At 46.0% G+C, this 23,012-nt stretch overlaps 1 protein-coding gene across 1 annotated transcript in view; it reads right to left on the reverse strand.

Moving 5' to 3' along the window:
* Positions 1 to 20,199, reverse strand: part of LOC129861348 (IQ motif and SEC7 domain-containing protein 2-like) — a 74,405-nt gene extending 54,206 nt beyond the window's left edge. The window contains exon 1 of the mRNA XM_055932720.1: positions 19,452 to 20,199. Within this exon, the coding sequence (XP_055788695.1) occupies positions 19,452 to 19,519 (68 nt within the window). The 5' untranslated portion in view covers positions 19,520 to 20,199. The remainder of the gene's footprint in view (positions 1 to 19,451) is intronic.
* Positions 20,200 to 23,012: the final 2,813 nt, after the last annotated feature.

The raw sequence follows: 23,012 nt of genomic DNA on the forward strand, positions 1-23,012 counted from the left end.
TCAGTGCTAGTCAGAAGTCAGTCTGTACCACAGTCTGTCTGTCTGTCTGTCTGTCTGTCCGTCCGTCCGTCTATCTGTGTGTCTGTGTGTCTGTCTGCCTGTCTGCCTGTCTGTCTGTTTGTCTGTCTGTCTACAAGGACCCAGTCAGGCTCAGCATGGGATCTGATTATTAAAAATTGAACGGGTGGTGTGGTCTGGTTTGTTAATTAAAGGTGCAGCTCATCAGGATTAGTGAGCAGCAGGCCTCCTCTTTATCTCTGTCAACACATTCTGGAAACAGCTTCATGGTTTAGTCTATCCATCACAGACTGGTGCTGCCATACAATATCATCTTCCTCCTCTAACTCCAACGTCTCTCTGACAACACCACTGTCTCGTCAGACTGAAACAGCAGCAGGTCTGGAATCAGCTGCATGGTTTAGTTTATCCATCACAGACTGGTGCTGCCATACAATATCATCTTCCTACTCTAACTCCAACGTCTCACTGCAGGTCAGGAATCAGCTGCTTGGTTTCAACAGCAGCAGGTCTGGAATCAGCTGAATGGGTTTCAACAGCAGCAGGTCTGGAATCAGCTGCTTGGTTTCAACAGCAGCAGGTCTGGAATCATCTGAATGGGTTTCAACAGCAGCAGGTCTGGAATCAGCTGCTTGGTTTCAACAGCAGCAGGTCTGGAATCAGCTGCTTGGTTTCAACAGCAGCAGGTCTGGAATCAGCTGAATGGGTTTCAACAGCAGCAGGTCTGGAATCAGCTGCTTGGTTTCAACAGCAGCAGGTCTGGAATCATCTGAATGGGTTTCAACAGCAGCAGGTCTGGAATCAGCTGCTTGGTTTCAACAGCAGCAGGTCTGGAATCAGCTGCTTGGTTTCAACAGCAGCAGGTCTGGAATCAGCTGCTTGGGTTTCAACAGCAGCAGGTCTGGAATCAGCTGCTTAGGTTTCAACAGCAGCAGGTCTGGAATCAGCTGAATGGGTTTCAACAGCAGCAGGTCTGGAATCAGCTGCTTGGTTTCAACAGCAGCAGGTCTGGAATCAGCTGCTTGGGTTTCAACAGCAGCAGGTCTGGAATCAGCTGCTTGGTTTCAACAGCAGCAGGTCTGGAATCAGCTGAATGGGTTTCAACAGCAGCAGGTCTGGAATCAGCTGCTTAGGTTTCAACAGCAGCAGGTCTGGAATCAGCTGAATGGTTTCAACAGCAGCAGGTCTGGAATCAGCTGCTTGGTTTCAACAGCAGCAGGTCTGGAATCAGCTGCTTGGTTTCAACAGCAGCAGGTCTGGAATCAGCTGAATGGGTTTCAACAGCAGCAGGTCTGGAATCAGCTGCTTGGGTTTCAACAGCAGCAGGTCTGGAATCAGCTGCTTGGGGTTCAACAGCAGCAGGTCTGGAATCAGCTGCTTGGTTTCAACAGCAGCAGGTCTGGAATCAGCTGAATGGGTTTCAACAGCAGCAGGTCTGGAATCAGCTGCTTAGGTTTCAACAGCAGCAGGTCTGGAATCAGCTGAATGGTTTCAACAGCAGCAGGTCTGGAATCAGCTGCTTGGTTTCAACAGCAGCAGGTCTGGAATCAGCTGCTTGGTTTCAACAGCAGCAGGTCTGGAATCAGCTGAATGGTTTCAACAGCAGCAGGTCTGGAATCAGCTGAATGGGTTTCAACAGCAGCAGGTCTGGAATCAGCTGCTTGGTTTCAACAGCAGCAGGTCTGGAATCAGCTGCTTGGTTTCAACAGCAGCAGGTCTGGAATCAGCTGCTTGGGTTCAACAGCAGCAGGACTGGAATCAGCTGAATGGGTTTCAACAGCAGCAGGTCTGGAATCAGCTGCTTGGGTTTCAACAGCAGCAGGTCTGGAATCAGCTGAATGGGTTTCAACAGCAGCAGGTCTGGAATCAGCTGAATGGGTTTCAACAGCAGCAGGTCTGGAATCAGCTGAATGGTTTCAACAGCAGCAGGTCTGGAATCAGATGCTTGGTTTCAACAGCAGCAGGTCTGGAATCAGATGCTTTGTTTCAACAGCAGCAGGTCTGGAATCAGCTGCTTGGTTTCAACAGCAGCAGGTCTGGAATCAGCTGCTTGGTTTCAACAGCAGCAGGTCTGGAATCATCTGCTTGGTTTCAACAGCAGCAGGTCTGGAATCAGCTGAATGGTTTCAACAGCAGCAGGTCTGGAATCAGCTGCTTGGTTTCAACAGCAGCAGGTCTGGAATCAGCTGCTTGGTTTCAACAGCAGCAGGTCTGGAATCAGCTGCTTGGTTTCAACAGCAGCAGGTCTGGAATCAGCTGCTTGGTTTCAACAGCAGCAGGTCTGGAATCAGCTGCATGGTTTCAACAGCAGCATTGTGGTCCATTAATGATACCAAAGAATTCATCACAGCCATATAGGTATCTATATATTATTGGGCACAAGACTTCTCTGTCAACATCGTTTGCTATAGAAACAGTAGCCTGTTTTAACTCATCACAACCCCATTGATTCAACGACAGAAGATATAGTGGTGAAGATGTATGACAGCTTCTAAGGGAGGATTTCACTAAATCATAAACTAATTGCTCACATCTGTGCCCGCTTGCAAGACTGCTCGGAGAAAGTGAGAAAGTGATACATCGGCAGAGCTGAGAGTACAGGTACAGTTAAAGTCGAAGGTTTACATACACTTAGGTTGGAGTCATTAAAACACGTTTTTCAACCACTTCAACCACAAACTATAGTTTTGGCAAGTAGGTTAGGACATCTACTTTGTACATGACACAAGTGATTTTTCCAACAATTGTTTACAGACAGATTATTTCACTTATAATTCACTGTATCACATTTCCAGCGGGTCAGAAATGTACATACACTAAGTTGACTGTGCCTTTAAACAACTTGGAAAATTCCAGAAAATGATGTCATGGCTTTAGAAGCTTCTGATAGGCTAATTGACATCATTTGAGTCAATTGGAGGTGTACCTGTGATGTATTTCAAGGCCTACCTTCAAACTCAGTGCCGCTTTGCTTGACATCATGGGAAAATCTAAAGAAATCAGCCAAGACCTCAGAAAAAAATTGTAGACCTCTACAAGTCTGGTTCATCTTTGGGAGCAATTTCCAATCCCTGAAGGTACCACGTTCATCTTTACAAACAATAGTACACAAGTACAAACACCATGGGACCCCGCAGCCGTCATACCGCTCAGGAATGAGACGCGTTCTGTCTCCTAGTGATGAACGTACTTTGGTGCGAAAAGTGCAAGTCAATCCCAGAACAACAGCAAAGGACCTTGTGAAGATGCTGGAGGAAACGGGTACAAAAGTATCTATATCCACAGTAAAACAAGTCCTATATCGACATAACCTGAAAGGCCGCTCAGCAAGGAAGAAACCACTGCTCCAAAACCACCATAAAAAGCCAGACTATGGTTTGCAACTGCTCATGGGGACAAAGATAGTACTTCTTGACCAAATGTCCTCTGGTCTGATGAAAAAAATATAGAATTGTTTGGCCATAATGGCCATCGTTATGTTTGGAGGAAAAAGGGGGAGGCTTGCAAGCCAAAAAACACCATCCCAACCGTGAAGCACGGGGGTGGCAGCATCATGTTGTGGGGGGTGCTTTGCTGCAGGAGGGACTGGTGCACTTCACAAAATAGATGGCATCATGAGGAAGGGAAATTATGTGGATATATTGAAGCAACATCTCAAGACATCAGTCAGGAAGTTAAAGCCCCTCCTTTAACCAATCTCCCTTTTTCTTACCCTCTTGGTTTTGACACTTGCCTGTCCTGACTCTGAACCCGCCTGCCAGCCGAACTGTACTTTTGCCCCACCTCTGGACTATCGACCTCTGCCTGCCCTGACGCTGTGCCTGCCTTCCGTCCTGTACCTTTGCCCCACCTCTGGACTATCGACCTCTACCTGCTCTGACACTGTGCCTGCCTTCCGTCCTGTACCTTTGCCCCACCTCTGGACTATCGACCTCTACCTGCTCTGACACTGTGCCTGCCTTCCGTCCTGTACCTTTGCCCCACCTCTGGACTATCGACCTCTACCTGCTCTGACACTGTGCCTGCCTTCCGTCCTGTACCTTTGCCCCACCTCTGGACTATCGACCTCTGCCTGCTCTGACACTGTGCCTGCCTTCCGTCCTGTACCTTTGCCCCACCTCTGGACTATCGACCTCTACCTGCTCTGACACTGTGCCTGCCTTCCGTCCTGTACCTTTGCCCCACCTCTGGACTATCGACCTCTACCTGCTCTGACACTGTGCCTGCCTTCCGTCCTGTACCTTTGCCCCACCTCTGGATTACCGACCTCTGCCTGCCCTGACATGTCGTTGCCTGCCCCTGTTGCTATAATAAACATTGTTACTTTGACAGTCTGCTCGACAGTCTGCATGTGGGTCTTACCTTGATTCCTGATATAAATTACTATCTATCTGGTCCTTCATTTGACTGTAAAGTGTGTGTGTGTGTGTGTGTGTGTGTGTGTGTGTGTGTGTGTGTGTGTGTGTGTGTGTGTGTGTGTGTGTGTGTGTGTGTGTGTGTGTGTGTGTGTGTGTGTGTGTGTGTAGGGCCTGACGGGAAGCTAATGAACGAGTCCTTGAGAACACTCAGAGACTCATTAGAGACTCATCACAGCCTAATCAGAGACTTATCCCATCCTAATCAGAACCTCATCACAGACTCATCCCATCCTAATCACAGACTCATCACAGCCTTAGCAGAACCTCATCACAGACTCATCCCATACTAATCAGAACCTCATCACAGACTCATCCCATCCTAATCAGAACCTCATCACAGACTCATCCCATCCTAATCACAGACTCATCGCAGCCTTATCAGAACCTCATCACAGACTCATCCCATTCTAATCAGAACCTCATCACAGACTCATCCCATCCTAATCAGTACCTCATCACAGACTCATCCCATCGTAATCAGTACCTCATCACATACTCATCCCATCCTAATCAGAACCTCATCACAGACTCATCACAGCCTCATCCCAGCCTCATCCAAGAACAGTGACTGCCTGTGATTTGCTGACCCCACACTCTGTGATAAGGCACCTGGCAACCATGACCGCTAGCAACCAATCAGTTTGACTAGGGCCAGAGGTGTGAAAGTCCAGTTTACAACCCATAGCCTGCTAGGCTGCAGATGGGGACGGGAGCCTACTGCAGGAGTTAGAAAGTTGCAGAGTTTGTGTCCCTGAGAGTCTCCTGCAGGTAACATGCTATGGACTATAGCAGAACATCATCAGGGATCAAATGACCTGTCTAGCAGGATCATTACACCTCAGCATTGTCTGAGTTGGTGATTATTATGTACTGTTCTTGGTAAAAAAAAAGTATATAAATAAAATACAATCAATATACTAATGGGTGCAGAAACGATTGGCTATCCACTGGGATCTTCTACGGTTGATACAGCAGCACAGTAGAATGGCAATCACAGGTTAACTGAGGTGGAGATGAAGAACCGCAGGGGATCCCACCCCCTCTGAGCACCCCCCCCCCCCTGTCACCCACCCTGATAGACCTCCTGACAACCCCCCCACACCCAATGAGGACATACACCAGACACAGATTGTCCTCCTAATGGACTCAAACAGGAAATATATACAAGAAAATACACTTTTTCCCAAACAGAGTGTATCTAAACTCTGGTGTCCAAACACCCAGCGCCCCCTAGACCTTCTGTCTGAGGACCAACTAGGGTCACCCAGCCACATAATAATACACCCAGCGCCCCCTAGACCTTCTGTCTGAGGACCAACTCCGTTAGGACGCTCCTCAACCCCTGTTAGGACGCTCCTCAACCCCCGTTAGGACACTCCTCAACGTCCATTAGGACGCTCCTCAACCCCCGTTAGGACGCTCCTCAACCTCCATTAGGACGCTCCTCAACCTCCGTTAGGACGCTCCTCAACCCCCGTTAGGACGCTCCTCAACCTCCATTAGGACGCTCCTCAACCTCCGTCAGGACGCTCCTCAACCCCCGTTAGGACGCTCCTCAACCCCCATTAGGACGCTCCTCAACCTCCGTTAGGACGCTCCTCAACCCCCGTTAGGACGCTCCTCAACCCTCGTTAGGACTCTCCTAAACCCCCGTTAGGACGCTCCTCAACCTCCGTTACGACGCTCCTCAACCTCCATTAAGACGCTCCTCAACCCTCGTTAGGACGCTCCTCAACCCCCGTTAGGACGCTCCTCAACCCCTGTCAGGACGCTCCTCAACCCCCGTCAAGACGCTCCTCAACCCCCGTCAAGACGCTCCTCAACCCCCATTAGGACGCTCCTCAACCTCCGTTAGGACGCTCCTCAACCCCCGTTAGGACGCTCCTCAACCCCCGTCAAGACGCTCCTCAACCCCCGTTAGGACGCTCCTCAACCCCCGTTAGGGTGCTCCTCAACCCCCGTTAGGACGCTCCTGAACCTCCGTTAGGACGCTCCTCAACCCCCGTCAAGACGCTCCTCAACCCCCGTCAGGACGCTCCTCAACCCCCGTTAGGACGCTCCTCAACCCCCGTTAGGACGCTCCTCAACCCCCGTAAGGACGCTCCTCAACCCCCGTAAGGACGCTCCTCAACCCCCGTTAGGACGCTCCTCAACCCCCGTCAAGACGCTCCTCAACCCCCGTTAGGACGCTCCTCAACCCCCGTTAGGACGCTCCTCAACCCCCGTTAGGACGCTCCTCAACCCCCGTTAGGACGCTCCTCAACCCCCGTTAGGACGCTCCTCAACCCCCATTAGGACGCTCCTCAACCTCCGTTAGGACGCTCCTCAACCCCCGTTAGGACGCTCCTCAACCCTCGTTGGGACTCTCCTAAACCCCCGTTAGGACGCTCCTCAACCTCCGTTACGACGCTCCTCAACCTCCATTAAGACGCTCCTCAACCCTCGTTAGGACGCTCCTCAACCTCCGTTAGGACGCTCCTCAACCCCCGTTAGGACGCTCCTCAACCCCCGTTAGGACGCTCCTCAACCCCCGTCAAGACGCTCCTCAACCCCCGTTAGGACGCTCCTCAACCCCCGTTAGGACGCTCCTCAACCCCCGTTAGGGTGCTCCTCAACCCCCGTTAGGACGCTCCTGAACCTCCGTCTAACAACAAAACCAATAACTCATGTGCCTTTTGCGGATCTAAGCTTCAAGGGCATTACAATAGTGAATACTATTCCTCAAACTACAACAGCTCCAAAAAGTAAAGCTGATGTACAGTAAAAAAAAAAAGAAGAAGTAATGCAATGAAAATTAAAATGAAAATCAATTGAATCTGACTGAATTGCGATCTGACTCCACACTGCCCTCTGCTCCCTGCGTTATGAGTCAAAGAACAGAACAGACTCTGAATCAGGTCTCTAAATGAACAGAACAGACTCTGAATCAGGTCTAATTGAACAGAACAGACTCTGAATCAGGTCTAAATGAACAGAACAGACTCTGAATCAGGTCTAATTGAACAGAACAGACTCTGAATCAGGTCTAAATGAACAGAACAGACTCTGAATCAGGTCTCTAAATGAACAGAACAGACTCTGAATCAGGTCTAATTGAACAGAACAGACTCTGAATCAGGTCTAAATGAACAGAACAGACTCTGAATCAGGTCTAATTGAACAGAACAGACTCTGAATCAGGTCTAATTGAACAGAACAGACTCTGAATCAGGTCTAATTGAACAGAACAGACTCTGAATCAGGTCTAAATGAACAGAACAGACTCTGAATCAGGTCTAAGTGAACAGAACAGACTCTGAATCAGGTCTAATTGAACAGAACAGACTCTGAATCAGGTCTAATTGAACAGAACAGACTCTGAATCAGGTCTAAGTGAACAGAACAGACTCTGAATCAGGTCTAATTGAACAGAACAGACTCTGAATCAGGTCTAATTGAACAGAACAGACTCTGAATCAGGTCTAATTGAACAGAACAGACTCTGAATCAGGTCTAATTGAACAGAACAGACTCTGAATCAGGTCTAATTGAACAGAACAGACTCTGAATCAGGTCTAATTGAACAGAACAGACTCTGAATCAGGTCTAATTGAACAGAACAGACTCTGAATCAGGTCTAAATGAACAGAACAGACTCTGAATCAGGTCTAATTGAACAGAACAGACTCTGAATCAGGTCTAATTGAACAGAACAGACTCTGAATCAGGTCTAATTGAACAGAACAGACTCTGAATCAGGTCTAAGTGAACAGAACAGACTCTGAATCAGGTCTAATTGAACAGAACAGACTCTGAATCAGGTGTAATTGAGAGTGCAAACGTATTTAGGTGTTCCTTGCTCCTTATTTCTGCAGAGTGTAGTATTTTTTCTTATTCTTATGTGACTATAATGTTTTCCTTGAGAGAACAACAAACCTTCACCGTCTTATTTTGGTCTGAAGCTCCTAAATCAGTGAGATATTGAATCCCAAACTGCTGTGATAGAAAGTGATGTTGTACACAGGTGAGGTGTCAGATGTTAACTAGACACAGAGCATTTATTTTGGAACTGGGCCGTCACTGAGGTTTTTTTTAAATGTAAATGTTGCTAATAAGATCCATGTTTATTTTAACAGACTAGTTATAAAATATGCTCAGAGTCAGCAGTCTTACAACCATTATATCTGTATTTATTATGGATCCCCATTAGTTCCTGTTTCCAAGGCAGCAGCTACTCTTCCTGGGGTTTATTATAGATCCCCATTAGTTCCTGCCAAGGCAGCAGCTACTCTTCCTGGGGTTTATTATGGATCTCCATTAGTTCCTGCCAAGGCAGCAGCTACTCTTCCTGGGGTTTATTATGGATCCTCATTAGTTCCTGCCGAGGCAGCAGCTACTCTTCCTGGGGTTTATTATGGATCCCCATTAGTTCCTGCCAAGGCAGCAGCTACTCTTCCTGGGGTTTATTATGGATCCCCATTTAGTTCCTGCCAAGGCAGCAGCTACTCTTCCTGGGGTTTATTATGGATCCCTATTAGTTCCTGCCAGGCAGCAGCTACTCTTCCTGGGGTTTATTATGGATCCCCATTAGTTCCTGCCAAGGCAGCGGTTACTCTTCCTGGGTTTTATTATGGATCCCCATTAGTTCCTGCCAAGGCAGCGGTTACTCTTCCTGGGGTTTATTATGGATCCCCATTAGTTTCTGTCAAGACAGCAGCTACTCTTCCTGGGGTTTATTATGGATCCCCATTAGTTCCTGCCAAGGCAGCAGCTACTCTTCCTGGGGTTTATTATGGGTCCCCATTAGTTCCTGCCAAGGCAGCAGCTACTCTTCCTGGGGTTTATTATGGATCCCCATTAGTTCCTGCCAAGGCAGCAGCTACTATTCCTGGGGTTTATTATGAATCCTCATTAGTTCCTGCCAAGGCAGCAGCTACTATTCCTGGGGTCCAGCAACATTAAGCCAGTTATATACAACTTAAAATATTACATAACATTACAGAGCCCCACCTGTTTTGAGGCCAAAATGTTTTGCCAAAAAAGAGGGTTGCCTGTTTTGCATGTTATTTTGGCATTAATATGTGTCACATGTCAGTTTGCAAACAATGTAATTAAAAAAATAATAATGAGTTAATAAAGTCGCAAACAAACATGATCTCTTTTTTGCTTTCTTGAGTAACAAGCTGACCACACTGCTCAGCGTCTACGTAGCTTGGTTCTATTTGTGACGCTTGATGCGTTGCAAGTCCCGCCACTCCCATCTCCTCATTGGTTTTTAGGAGCATATACCCACGTGGGTGATTGAAAGATGAACTGACGGATTGCCTCTTATCTGCTTGTCGTCCCCTCATGCCATAGTTTGTACATCTCAATTTTCAGTAGAAACCACATTTGTTTAAGCAAGTCAGCCATATCAGCTATGTTTTTGAAAAGGCAATAAATGAGGCTGAAGGAACGGTTTCGCTGCCAGACAAGGCTCCGCTGATAACCAGGTGTAGCAGTGGTAAGGTGTCCGGACTCTGCTGTTGGGACAGCTTTGTGTAGGCCCTAACAGTTTGTGGGCACCTTTTGTCACCGTTATAGTGCAATTAATGTATTGTTTAGTGTTGTGTTGTGTAGTGGCTTTGCTGGCATGCATCCCCCAAATATTTGGGGAGTTTGCCCCATCAAGATGTACATGCTAAAATCGCCACTAATCACAGCACTGGCAAACCATGGTTGACCAACTCCCTGACCAATATGGCTGACCTTTATCCCATCATAAGAAGGTTCATGTTCATTCTAGTATTCTAATTCTAGTGTTCTAATTCTAGTATTCTAATTCTAGTATTCTAATTCTAGTATTCTAATTCTAGTATTCTAATTCTAGTGTTCTAATTCTAGTGTTCTAATTCTAGTATTCTAATTCTAGTATTCTAATTCTAGTATTCTAATTCTAGTATTCTAATTCTAGTGTTCTAATTCTAGTGTTCTAATTCTAGTATTCTAATTCTAGTATTCTAATTCTAGTATTCTAAGGTTCAAATTAAAAAAATTAAAAAAGAATTGTTTGCCCCACCAACATTAACATGCTAAAATCGCCGCTGCTTTTCACAACACATTGTGTGTGTCCTGGCAGGTCTACTACCACAGAAACATCTTGTGTACATATGTATACAGTATCATGTGTAAGTGTAAGGGTGTGTCTGTGCTTGGGTGTGTGTGTGTCTCTTCACAGTCCCCGCTGTTCCATAAGGTACATTTTTTATCAGTTTTGTTAAAATCTGATTATACTGCTTGCATCAGTTACCTGATGCGGAATAGAGTTCCATGTAGTCATGGCTCTATGTAGTACTGTGCTCCTCCCATAGTCCGTTCTGGACTAGGGGACTGTGAAGAGACCTCTTGTGGCATGTCTTGTGGGGTATGCATGCGTGTCTGAGCTGTGTGCTAGTAGTTTAAACAGACCTCTGGTGGCATGTCTTGTGGGGTGTGTATGTGGCATGGGTGTCCAAGCTGTGTGCCAGTAGTTTAAACAGACCTCTGGTGGCATGTCTTGTGGGGTATGTATGGGTGTCTGAGCTGTGTGCTAGTAGTTTAAACAGACCTCTGGTGGCATGTCTTGTTGGGTAAGCATGCGTGTCTGAGCTGTGTGCCAGTAGTTTAAACAGACCTCTGGTGACATGTCTTGTGGGGTATGGATGGGTGTCTGAGCTGTGTGCTAGTAGTTTAAACAGACCTCTGGTGACACGTCTTGTGGGGTATGGATGGGTGTCTGAGCTGTGTGCTAGTAGTTTAAACAGACCTCTGGTGGCATGTCTTGTGGGGTATGTATGGGTGTCTGAGCTGTGTGCTAGTAGTTTAAACAGACCTCTGGTGGCATGTCTTGTGGGGTATGGATGGGTGTCTGAGCTGTGTGTTAGTAGTTTAAACAGACCTCTGGTGGCATGTCTTGTGGGGTATGGATGGGTGTCTGAGCTGTGTGCTAGTAGTTTAAACAGACCTCTGGTGGCATGTCTTGTTGGGTAAGCATGCGTGTCTGAGCTGTGTGCTAGTAGTTTAAACAGACCTCTGGTGACATGTCTTGTGGGGTATGGATGGGTGTCTGAGCTGTGTGCCAGTAGTTTAAACAGACCTCTGGTGGCATGTCTTGTGGGGTATGTATGGGTGTCCGAGCTGTGTGCTAGTAGTTTAAACAGACCTCTGGTGGCATGTCTTGTGGGGTATGTATGGGTGTCCGAGCTGTGTGCTAGTAGTTTAAACAGACCTCTGGTGGCATGTCTTGTTGGGTAAGCATGCGTGTCTGAGCTGTGTGCTAGTAGTTTAAACAGACCTCTGGTGGCATGTCTTGTGGGGTATGTATGGGGTGTCTGAGCTGTGTGCTAGTAGTTTAAACAGACCTCTGGTGGCATGTCTTGTGGGGTATGTATGGGGTGTCTGAGCTGTGTGCTAGTAGTTCAAACAGACAGCTCAGTACATTCAGCAGGTCAACACGTCTTACAACAACAAATAGCGATGAAGTCAATCTCTCTTCCACTTTGAGCCATGAGAGATTTACATGCATAGTATTAATGCTAGCTCACCGTGTACATTCGAGGGCCAGACTTGCTGCCCTGTTCTGAGACAATTGTAATTTCCGAGGTCCCTCTTTGTGGCACCTGACCACACGACTGAACTGTAGTCCAGGTGTGACAACACTAGGGCCTGTAGGACCTGCCTTGTTGATAGTGCTGTTAAGAAGGTAGAGCAGTGCTTTATTATGGACAGACTTCTCCCCCATCTTAGCTACTGTTGTATCAACATGTTTTGACCATGACAGTTTACAATCCAGGGTTACTCCAAGCACTTTAGTCACCTCAACTTGCTCAATTTCCACATTATTTATTAAAATATTTAGTTGAGGTTAGGGTATTGTCACGCCCTGGCTATAGAGAGGCTTTTTATTCTCTATTTTAGTTAGACTGCCCACCCTAGTCACACCCTGGCCTATGTTCTTTTTTCTATGTTGTTGTGTTTCTATGTGTTTGGCCTGGTGTGGTTCCCAATCAGAGGCAGCTGTCTATCGTTGTCTCTGATTGGGAGCCATACTTAGGTAGCCTGTTCCAACCAGTGTTTGTGGGTAGTTGTTTTTTGTTTTGTATTATGTACCAGACAGAAGCGTTTCGGTTATTCTTTTTGTCATTTTCGTGTTTTGTGTTCGGTTATTAAATTAAATATGAACACGCACTACGCTGCACCTTGGTCCTCATCTTCTTCTCTTGAATGCCGTTACAGGTATAGTAAATGATTTGTCCCAAATACAATGCTAGTATTATAAATATTTAAGACTAACTTATTCCTTGCCACCCACTCTGAAACTAATTGCAACTCTTTGATAAGTATTGCAAAGCGAGTCGCATGTCATTCGTTAAAAAGTAAAGGGTCTAGACAGTAGCTGTGGGGAACACCAGATTCTATATGGATTTTGTTGGAGAGGCTTCCTCTGTGTTCTGTTAGACAGGTAACTCTTTATCAACAATATAGCAGGGGATGTAAAGCCATAACACATACGTCTTTTCCCCCCAGCAGCAGACTATGGTTGATAATGTCAAAAGCTGCACTGAAGTCTAATAAAACAGCCCCCACAATATTTTTATCATCAATTTCTCTCAGCCAATCATCAGTCATTTGTGTAAGTGCTGTGCTTATTGAATGTCCTTCCCTATCTCCTTCCCTAAGTGTGCTGAAAGTCTGTTGTCAATTTGTTTACAGTAAAATAGCATTGTATCTGGTCAAAAAAATGACAATGCTTGCATTTCATAATTTGATCAGTTATACTTGGATGTATAGTGCCAGCGTTTGTTGCTGGCATGTCATGCCTAAGTTTACTAATCTTGCCAATGAAAAAAATCATCAACGTAATTGGCAATATCAGTGGGTTTTGTGATGAATGAGCCATCTGATCCATCCGATTCAATGAATGATTCATCTGATCCATCTGATTCAATGAATGAGCCATCTGATCCATCTGATTCAATGAATGAGCCATCTGATCCATCTGATTCAATGAGCCATCTGATCCATCTGATTCAATGAGCCATCTGATCCATCTGATTCAATGAGCCATCTGATCCATCTGATTCAATGAGCCATCTGATCCATCTGATTCAATGAGCCATCTGATCCATCTGATTCAATGAGCCATCTGATCCATCTGATTCAATGAGCCATCTGATCCATCTGATTCAATGAGCCATCTGATCCATCTGATTCAATGAGCCATCTGATCCATCTGATTCAATGAGCCATCTGATCCATCCGATTCAATGAGCCATCTGATCCATCCGATTCAATGAGCCATCTGATCCATCCGATTCAATGAGCCATCTGATCCATCTGATTCTATGAATGATGGAGATGAGTTTGCCTTTTTCCCCAAAATTTCATTGAAGATGCTCCAAAGATTTTACTGTCATTATTTATGTAATTTATCTTTATTTCATAGTGTAGTTTCTTCTCATCTTTATTCAGTTTAGTCGCATGAGTTCTCAATTTGTAGTATGTTTGCCAATCGGTTGTACAGCCAGACCTATTTGCCATTTATTTTGCCTCATCCCTCTCAACCATACAATTTTTTAAATTCCTCATCAATCCACGGAAATTTAACAGTTTTACAATAGTTTTCTTAATGGGTATTAGTAACTGGAATAAGCAATTTCAAGTGTCAATTGGTGCGTCTAGTTGCTCCTCATTACCACAGACCAACAAATATTATTTACATCAACAACATAGGAATCACTACGAAACATATTGTATGACCATTATACACTATATTAGGCCCAGGCTTTGGAACTTTGGTTTTCCTAGATATGGCTACTATATTGTGGTCACTACATCCTATGGATTTGGGTACAGCTTTAGAGCAGATTTCTGCAGCATTAGTAAATATGTGATCAATAAATGTTGATGATTTCATTCCTGTGCTGTTTGTAACTACCCTGGTAGGTTGACTGATAACCTGAACCAGGTTGCAGGCACTAGTTACAGTTTAAAGTTACAGTATGACGTTTTCTCTTTGGTGGGCAGCTTGATGATCGCGAGTCAATATTGAAATCACCCAGAGAATATACCTCTCTGTTGATATTACATACATTGTCAAGCATTTCACACGTATTATCCAGATACTGACTGTTAGCACTTGGTGGTCTATAGCAGCTTCCCACCAGCATGGGCTTTAGGTGAGGCAGATGAACCTGTAGCCATATTACTTCAACAGTATTTAACATGAGATCCTCTCTAAGCTTTACAGGAATGTGGTTCTGAAAACAACGCCTCCACCTTTGGCATTTCTGTCTTTTCTGTAGATGTTATAACCTTGGATTTCTCCCACTGTATCATCAAAGGTATTATTTAAGTGAGTTTTCAGAGATGCGATTTCAACATGGCACGTCGATCCATAACATCCTACTGAGACGAGTTGCTAGACAAACTAGATTCAACGCCATAACGCGGACACCCAACACTATACCACAATGCAACAGAGCTGTGGCTGAAACTGGCCACCATAGAGAGAGGTTGAGATGAGTTTTACACCAGTGCTTCCCCTAGCACATACGTAAGTGGGAAGGACCCATCCCACTTGCGCCATTGAATGATTTTTCTCTTTAAATAGTTTTTAAATTGAAGCTTTTGGTGGGTAGAGGATATGGATGTGGATTTTTTTGAAAAGAATCTAGGGGATTGTAATAATGACAAGATCAGGATCATTCAGAGAAGAGTGGACAGATCTTTGCTATTGGACAACAGAGGGAGGGTGGGACAGGTGGCCAGGGCTGGAGGGAGGAGAGAAAGAAAGAAAGAAAGAAAGAAAGAAAGAAAGAAAGAAAGAAAGAAAGAAAGAAAGAAAGAAAGAAAGAAAGAGAGAGAGAGAGAGAGAGAGAGAGAGGCTATTTGCTCATTGTTACAACACTGAACACAGCCAATAATAGAAGATTTGAAATGTCTCTATTCTTTTAAAACGTTTGTGGGTGGCTGGAATCTCTTTTCTCACCGCCTGGTATAGAGGTCCTGGATGACAGGGAGCTTGGCCCCAGTGATGTACTGGGCTGTCCTCACCACCCTCTGGTATAGAGGTCCTGGATGACAGGGAGCTTGGCCCCAGTGATGTACTGGGCTGTCCTCACCACCCTCTGGTATAGAGGTCCTGGATGACAGGGAGCTCGGCCCCAGTGATGTACTGGGCTGTCCTCACCACCCTCTGGTATAGAGGTCCTGGATGACAGGGAGCTTGGCCCCAGTGATGTACTGGGCTGTCCTCACCACCCTCTGGTATAGAGGTCCTGGATGACAGGGAGCTTGGCCCCAGTGATGTACTGGGCTGTCCTCACCACCCTCTGGTATAGAGGTCCTGGATGACAGGGAGCTCGGCCCCAGTGATGTACTGGGCTGTCCTCACCACCCTCTGGTATAGAGGTCCTGGATGACAGGGAGCTTGGCCCCAGTGATGTACTGGGCTGTCCTCACCACCCTCTGGTATAGAGGTCCTGGATGGCAGGGAGCTCGGCCTCAGTGATGTACTGGGCTGTCCTCACCACCCTCTGGTATGGAGGTCCTGGATGGCAGGGAGCTCGGCCCCAGTGATGTACTGGGCTGTCCTCACCACCCTCTGGTATGGAGGTCCTGGATGGCAGGGAGCTCGGCCCCAGTGATGTACTGGGCTGTCCTCACCACCCTCTGGTATAGAGGTCCTGGATGGCAGGGAGCTTGGTCCCAGTGATGTACTGGGCTGTCCTCACCACCCTCTGGTATAGAGGTCCTGGATGGCAGTGATGTACTGGGCTGTCCTCACCACCCTCTGGTATAGAGGTCCTGGATGGCAGTGATGTACTGGGCTGTCCTCACCACCCTCTGGTATAGAGGTCCTGGATGACAGGGAGCTTGGCCCCAGTGATGTACTGGGCTGTCCTCACCACCCTCTGGTATAGAGGTCCTGGATGGCAGGGAGCTCGGCCTCAGTGATGTATTGGGCTGTCCTCACCACCTTCTGTAGCGCCATGCGATCGAGGGCGGTCCTGTTACCATACCAAGCAGTGACGCAGCCAATCAAGATCGTCTCCGAGGTGTAGCTGGAGACATTTTTTGAGGATTTGAGGACCGATGCCAAACTTTTCAGCCTCCTGAGAGGGAAGAGACGCTGTGGAGCCTTTTGGTGGACTATTTTAAATCCTTAGTGATTTGGACCAGCCTTTCTTTGAGGCAAGGCGAGAAAGAGAGAGGATCGGTGATCCAAGGTCTGTTTTAAAGGACTGACTCTCTCTGATAGGTCAGTGTAAACCTATAAACCAATTATTTAAGTAAGAGAGACATCACACCCCGACACAACACAGACACACACACTTTACAAAGGGGTATTTGAGGTCTGGACCTACTGGTGTAGTTAAGAAGCGTGGCACGTGGCTGTAACTCACTACTGCTTATAAAATAGACTTGGCATCTCTTCCTGAGTTCACCCTCTCATTTGACACACACACACACACACACACACACACACACACACACACACACACACACACACACACACACACACACACACACACACACACACACACACACACACACACACACACACACACACACACACACACACACACAGTAGATGTGATAATGATATTTTCCTTCATAAAACGGCTGTTTGTGAAGGACACACACACACACACACACACACAATGTCTCTGCTAAGATATTCATTATTTTAGAATATAGTATGGTTATGAAAAAATGTGTACTTTAATAAACAATATCCTTACCTTCATATATCAGAGACATTTTAACACCTGATTCACCCTGTAATGTTTCAGGTCCACCACACACCATATTAAGTACATACCACCACACGAGTGGTCAATAAAATGAATGTGTAGAAGCTGTCGATTTGTAGAGAAGTAAAAGATTAACACAGAAAACAATGCATCCTTTTTTAATCGTTAGTGGTCGGTCTCCTATCTCCCCAACTGTTATCCTACCTGAGAACCCATTACTGTACAGAATGGGACTGCTGTAGACTAATGTTAATGTACAGAATGGGGTCTGCTGTAGACTAACATTACTGTACAGAATGGGGTCTGCTGTAGGCTAATGTTACTGTACAGAATGGGGTCTGCTGTAGGCTAATGTTACTGTACAGAATGGGGTCTGCTGTAGGCTAACGTTACTGTACAGAATGGGATCTGCTGTAGGCTAACGTTACTGTACAGAATGGGGTCTGCTGTAGGCTAACGTTACTGTACAGAATGGGGTCTGCTGTAGGCTAACGTTACTGTACAGAATGGGGTCTGCTGTAGGCTAATGTTACTGTGCAGAATGGGGTCTGCTGTAGGCTAACGTTACTGTGCAGAATGGGGTCTGCTGTAGGCTAACGTTACTGTACAGAATGGGGTCTGCTGTAGGCTAACGTTACTGTACAGAATGGGGTCTGCTGTAGGCTAACATTACTGTACAGAATGGGGTCTGCTGTAGGCTAATGTTACTGTACAGAATGGGGTCTGCTGTAGGCTAATTTACTGTACAGAATTGGTACTGCTGTAGGCTAATGTTACTGTACAGAATGGGGTCTGCTGTAGGCTAATTTACTGTACAGAATGGGGTCTGCTGTAGGCTAATGTTACTGTACAGAATGGGGTCTGCTGTAGGCTAATGTTACTGTACAGAATGGGGTCTGCTGTAGGCTAATGTTACTGTACAGAATAGGGGTCTGCTGTAGGCTAATGTTACTGTACAGAATGGGGTCTGCTGTAGGCTAACGTTACTGTACAGAATGGGGTCTGCTGTAGGCTAACATTACTGTACAGAATGGGGTCTGCTGTAGGCTAATGTTACTGTACAGAATGGGGTCTGCTGTAGGCTAATTTACTGTACAGAATGGGGTCTGCTGTAGGCTAATGTTACTGTACAGAATGGGGTCTGCTGTAGGCTAATTTACTGTACAGAATGGGGTCTGCTGTAGGCTAATGTTACTGTACAGAATGGGTTCTGCTGTAGGCTAATGTTACTGTACAGAATGGGGTCTGCTGTAGACTAACGTTACTGTACAGAATGGGGTCTGCTGTAGGCTAACGTTACTGTACAGAATGGGGTCTGCTGTAGACTAATGTTACTGTACAGAATGGGTTTTGCTGTAGGCTAATGTTACTGTACAGAATGGGGTCTGCTGTAGGCTAATGTTACTGTAAGGAATGGGGTCTGCTGTAGGCTAACATTACTGTACAGAATGGGGTCTGCTGTAGGCTAATGTTACTGTACAGAATGGGGTCTGCTGTAGGCTAACGTTACTGTACAGAATGGGGTCTGTTGTAGGCTAACGTTACTGTACAGAATGGGGTCTGCTGTAGGCTAACATTACTGTGCAGAATGGGGTCTGCTGTAGGCTAACATTACTGTACAGAATGGGGTCTGCTGTAGGCTAACATTACTGTGCAGAATGGGGTCTGCTGTAGGCTAACATTACTGTACAGAATGGGGTCTGCTGTAGGCTAACATTACTGTACAGAATGGGGTCTGCTGTAGGCTAACATTACTGTACAGAATGGGGTCTGCTGTAGGCTAATGTTACTGTACAGAATGGGGTCTGCTGTAGGCTAATGTTACTGTACAGAATGGGGTCTGCTGTAGGCTAACATTACTGTACAGAATGGGGTCTGCTGTAGGCTAACATTACTGTACAGAATGGGGTCTGCTGTAGGCTAACATTACTGTACAGAATGGGGTCTGCTAATGTTACTGTACAGAACAGGAGTCGACATTTGAGGCAGCACATCAAACAGCAGTTCAATAACAAAGCCGTTTTCTGTTGCAGTCCACAACACCATATTGACCAACTAACTGGCAATACTATAATTTACGTTAAACCATTAATTTATTAAGCATATCACAATCATGTACCCGTTTGGAAAATACAAATATATGCAATAATATGGAATGTAATAATCTTTTTTTTTTTTTTTTTTTACTGGCGAATAACAATTATTGCCGCATAATCTTTGATAAACAGCAATCTATAATACATCTCAAACGCGCCCTTACCAGTATATAAGCTTGTTGTTATTTAGAATAACAGGAGTCTTGTCTGAGGCGCAGTTGATACACCACATTGTTGCTAACGAATCCACGTCGGTCCTGGTGCGTAAAACCGTTATTCCATCCCGTCGTTAATTTGGCTCGATATCCGCTCCTGGAGAGACGCGCTCCAGGGATACGTTCTCATACGCATGCTGCTGTTATTTCAGGTAGAGCGCATTGTTAACTCAGAAGAGAAAAGAGGAGAAATGTCGAGGGTTCTCCCGCTCAATCTTTTCCTTTTACACGGACCTCAATCGCTTCATCTATCCCAACCTCTAATTCTTAATCTCCCCCTTCCCTCTCCTCCCTCATTTCGCTGACTCTCCAACGCGGCCGTTTCTATCTCTCTCTGGTCGCTTCAGGCTGCTATCTGCTAAAGCGGAGCAGCGTGACACAGCAGTCACGGCAACAACACGACTACAGCTAGTCTGATTTGGTGAACAATTTCCGGCTCCAGTCCACACGCGCAGCAAGTGAGGGTGCATTCTATCTATACAATCCAAGTAAATTGTTATCCTTCGTCCATTTAATAGATACAAAGACAAAGACAAATATTATAGTCAAATCAAATCCAAATGTATTTGTCACATGCAATGAATACAACAGGTGTAGTAGACCGTACCATGAAATGCTTACTTACAAGCCATTAACCAACAATGCAGTTTCAAGAAAAATGAGTGTTATGAAAATATTTATTAAAACAAACTGAAAGGTTTTTTTTTAAAGAAAAAAAAGAAAATTCGAAAAATAACAAACAAAAAGCAACAATAAAATAACAGTAGTGAGGCTCTATACAGGATGTTACGGTACAGAGTCAATGTGGCGGCTATATACAGGGTGTTACGGTACAGAGTCAATGTGGAGGCTATATACAGGGTGTTACCGGTACAGAGTCAATGTGGAGGCTATATACAGGGTGTTACCGGTACAGAGTCAATGTGGAGGCTATATACAGGGGGTACCGGTACAGAGTCAGTGTGGAGACTATATACAGGGGGTACCGGTACAGAGTCAATGTGGAGGCTATATACAGGGGGTACCGGTACAGAGTCAATGTGGAGGCTATATACAGGGTGTTACCGGTACAGAGTCAATGTGGAGGCTATATACAGGGGGTACCGGTACAGAGTCAGTGTGGAGACTATATACAGGGGGTACCGGTACAGAGTCAATGTGGAGGCTATATACAGGGGGTACCGGTACAGAGTCAATGTGGAGGCTATATACAGGGGGTACCGGTACAGAGTCAATGTGGAGGCTATATACAGGGGTTACCGGTACAGAGTCAGTGTGGAGACTATATACAGGGTGTTACGGTACAGAGTCAGTGTGGAGGCTATATACAGGGGGTACCGGTACAGAGTCAATGTGGAGGCTATATACAGGGTGTTACGGTACAGAGTCAATGTGGAGGATATAAACAGGGGGTACTGGTACAGAGTCAATGTGGAGGATATATGGTACAGAGTCAATGTGCGTCGAGGTTAGTCGAGGTAATTGTAGTGCCTTGCAGTCGGAGGCCGAGCAGTTGCCATACCAGGGGGTGATGCAACCAGTCATGATGCTGGTGCAACTGAATAACTTTTTGAGGATCTGAAGATGCCAAATCTTTTTAGTCTCCTGTAGGGGAACATGCGTTGTCATGCCCTCTTAACGACTGTTGGTGTGTTTGGACCATAATAGTTTGTTGGTGATGTGGACACCAAGGAACTTGAAGTCCTGAAGCTGCTCCACTACAGCCCCGTCGATGAGAATGGGGGCGTGCTCGGTCCTCCTTTTCCTGTAGTCCACAATCATCTTCTTTTTCTTGATCACATTGAGGGAGAGGTTGTTATCCTGGCACCAAACGGCCAGGTCTCTGACCTCCTCCCTATAGGCTGTCTCATTGTTGTCGGTGATTAGGCCTACCACTGTTGTGTCGTCTGCAAACTTAATGATGGTGTTGGAGTGATGCATGGCCGTGCAGTCGTGGGTGAACAGGGAGTACAGGAGGGGACTGAGCACGCACCCCTGAGGTGCCCCCGTGTTGAGGATCAGAGCGGCAGATGTGTTGTTACCTATCCTCACCACCTGGGGGCGGCCCGTCAGGAAGTCTAGGATCCAGTTGCAGAGGGAGATGTTTAGTCCCAGGTTCCTTAGCTTAGTGATGAGGTTTGAGGGTAATATGGTGTTGAACGTTGAGCTGTAGTCAATGAACAGCACTCTCACGTAGGTGTTCCTTTTGTCCATGTGGGAAAGGGCCGTGTGGAGTGCAATAGAGATTACATCATCTGTGGATCTGTTGGGGCGGTATGCAAATTGGAGTGGGTCTAGTGTTTCCGAGATGTTAGTGTTGAAGTGAGCTATGACCAGCCTTTCAAAGCACTTCATGGCTACAGACGTGGGTGCTATGGGTCAGTAGACATTTAAGCAGGTTACCTTGGTGTTCTTGGGCACAGAGACTATGGTGGTCTGCTTGAAACATGTTGGTATTACAGAGTCCGTCAGGGAGAGGTTGAAAATGTGACGACACTTGCAAGTTGGTCAGCACATGCTCGGAGTACACGTCCCTGGTAATCCATCTTGCCCTGTGGACTTGTGAATGTTGACCTGTTTAAAAGTCTTTCTCACATCGGCTACGGAGTGCGTGATAAAATAGTCGTCAGGTGCAGCTGATGCTCTCATGCATGCTTCAGTGTTGATTGCCTCGAAGCGAGCATAGAAGTTATTTAGGTCATCTGGTAGGCTTGTGTCTTTTTGGCAGCTCGCGGCTGTGCTACCCTTTGTAGTCCGTAATAGTTTGCAAGCCCTGACACATCCGACGAACGTCAGAGCCGGTGTAGTACGATTCAAACTTAGTTCTGTATTTACGCTTTGACTGATTGATGGTCCGTCGGAGGTCATAACGGGATTTCTTATAATCTTCCGGGTGAGAGTCCCGTTCCATGAAAGCGGCAGCTCTACCCTTTAGCTCAGTGCGGATGTTGCCTGTAATCCATGGTTTCTGGTTGGGGTATGTACGTACAGTCACTGTGGGGTCGATGTCATCGATGCACTTATAGATAAAGCCAGTGACTGATGTGGTGTACTCCTCAATGCCGTCGGAAGAATTCCGGAACATGTTCCAGTCTGTGATAGCATAACAGTCCTGTAGTTTAGCATCTGTGTCATCTGATCACTTCCTTATTGAGCGAGTCACTGGTACTTCCTGCTTTAGTTTTTGATTGTATGCAGGAATCAAGAGAATAGAGTTATGGTCAGATTTGCCAAATGAAGGGTAAGGGAGCTTTGTACGCATCTCCGTGTGTGGAGTAAAGGTGGTCTAGAGTTTTTATCCCTTTGGTTGCACATTTAACATGCTGATTTAGGTCAAACTGAATTAAGTTTGCCTGCATTAAAGTCCCCGGCCACTAGGAGCGCCGCCTCTGGATTAGCGTTTTCTTGTTTGCTTATGTCCTTATACAGCTGGTTGCGTGTGGTCTTAGTTCCAGCATCGGTTTATGGTGGTAAATAGAATTATAGAGATGAGAACTCTCTTGGTAGATA

The sequence above is a fragment of the Salvelinus fontinalis genome, chromosome 8, assembly GCF_029448725.1.
Source record: "Salvelinus fontinalis isolate EN_2023a chromosome 8, ASM2944872v1, whole genome shotgun sequence".
NCBI classification, from domain to species: domain Eukaryota; kingdom Metazoa; phylum Chordata; class Actinopteri; order Salmoniformes; family Salmonidae; genus Salvelinus; species Salvelinus fontinalis.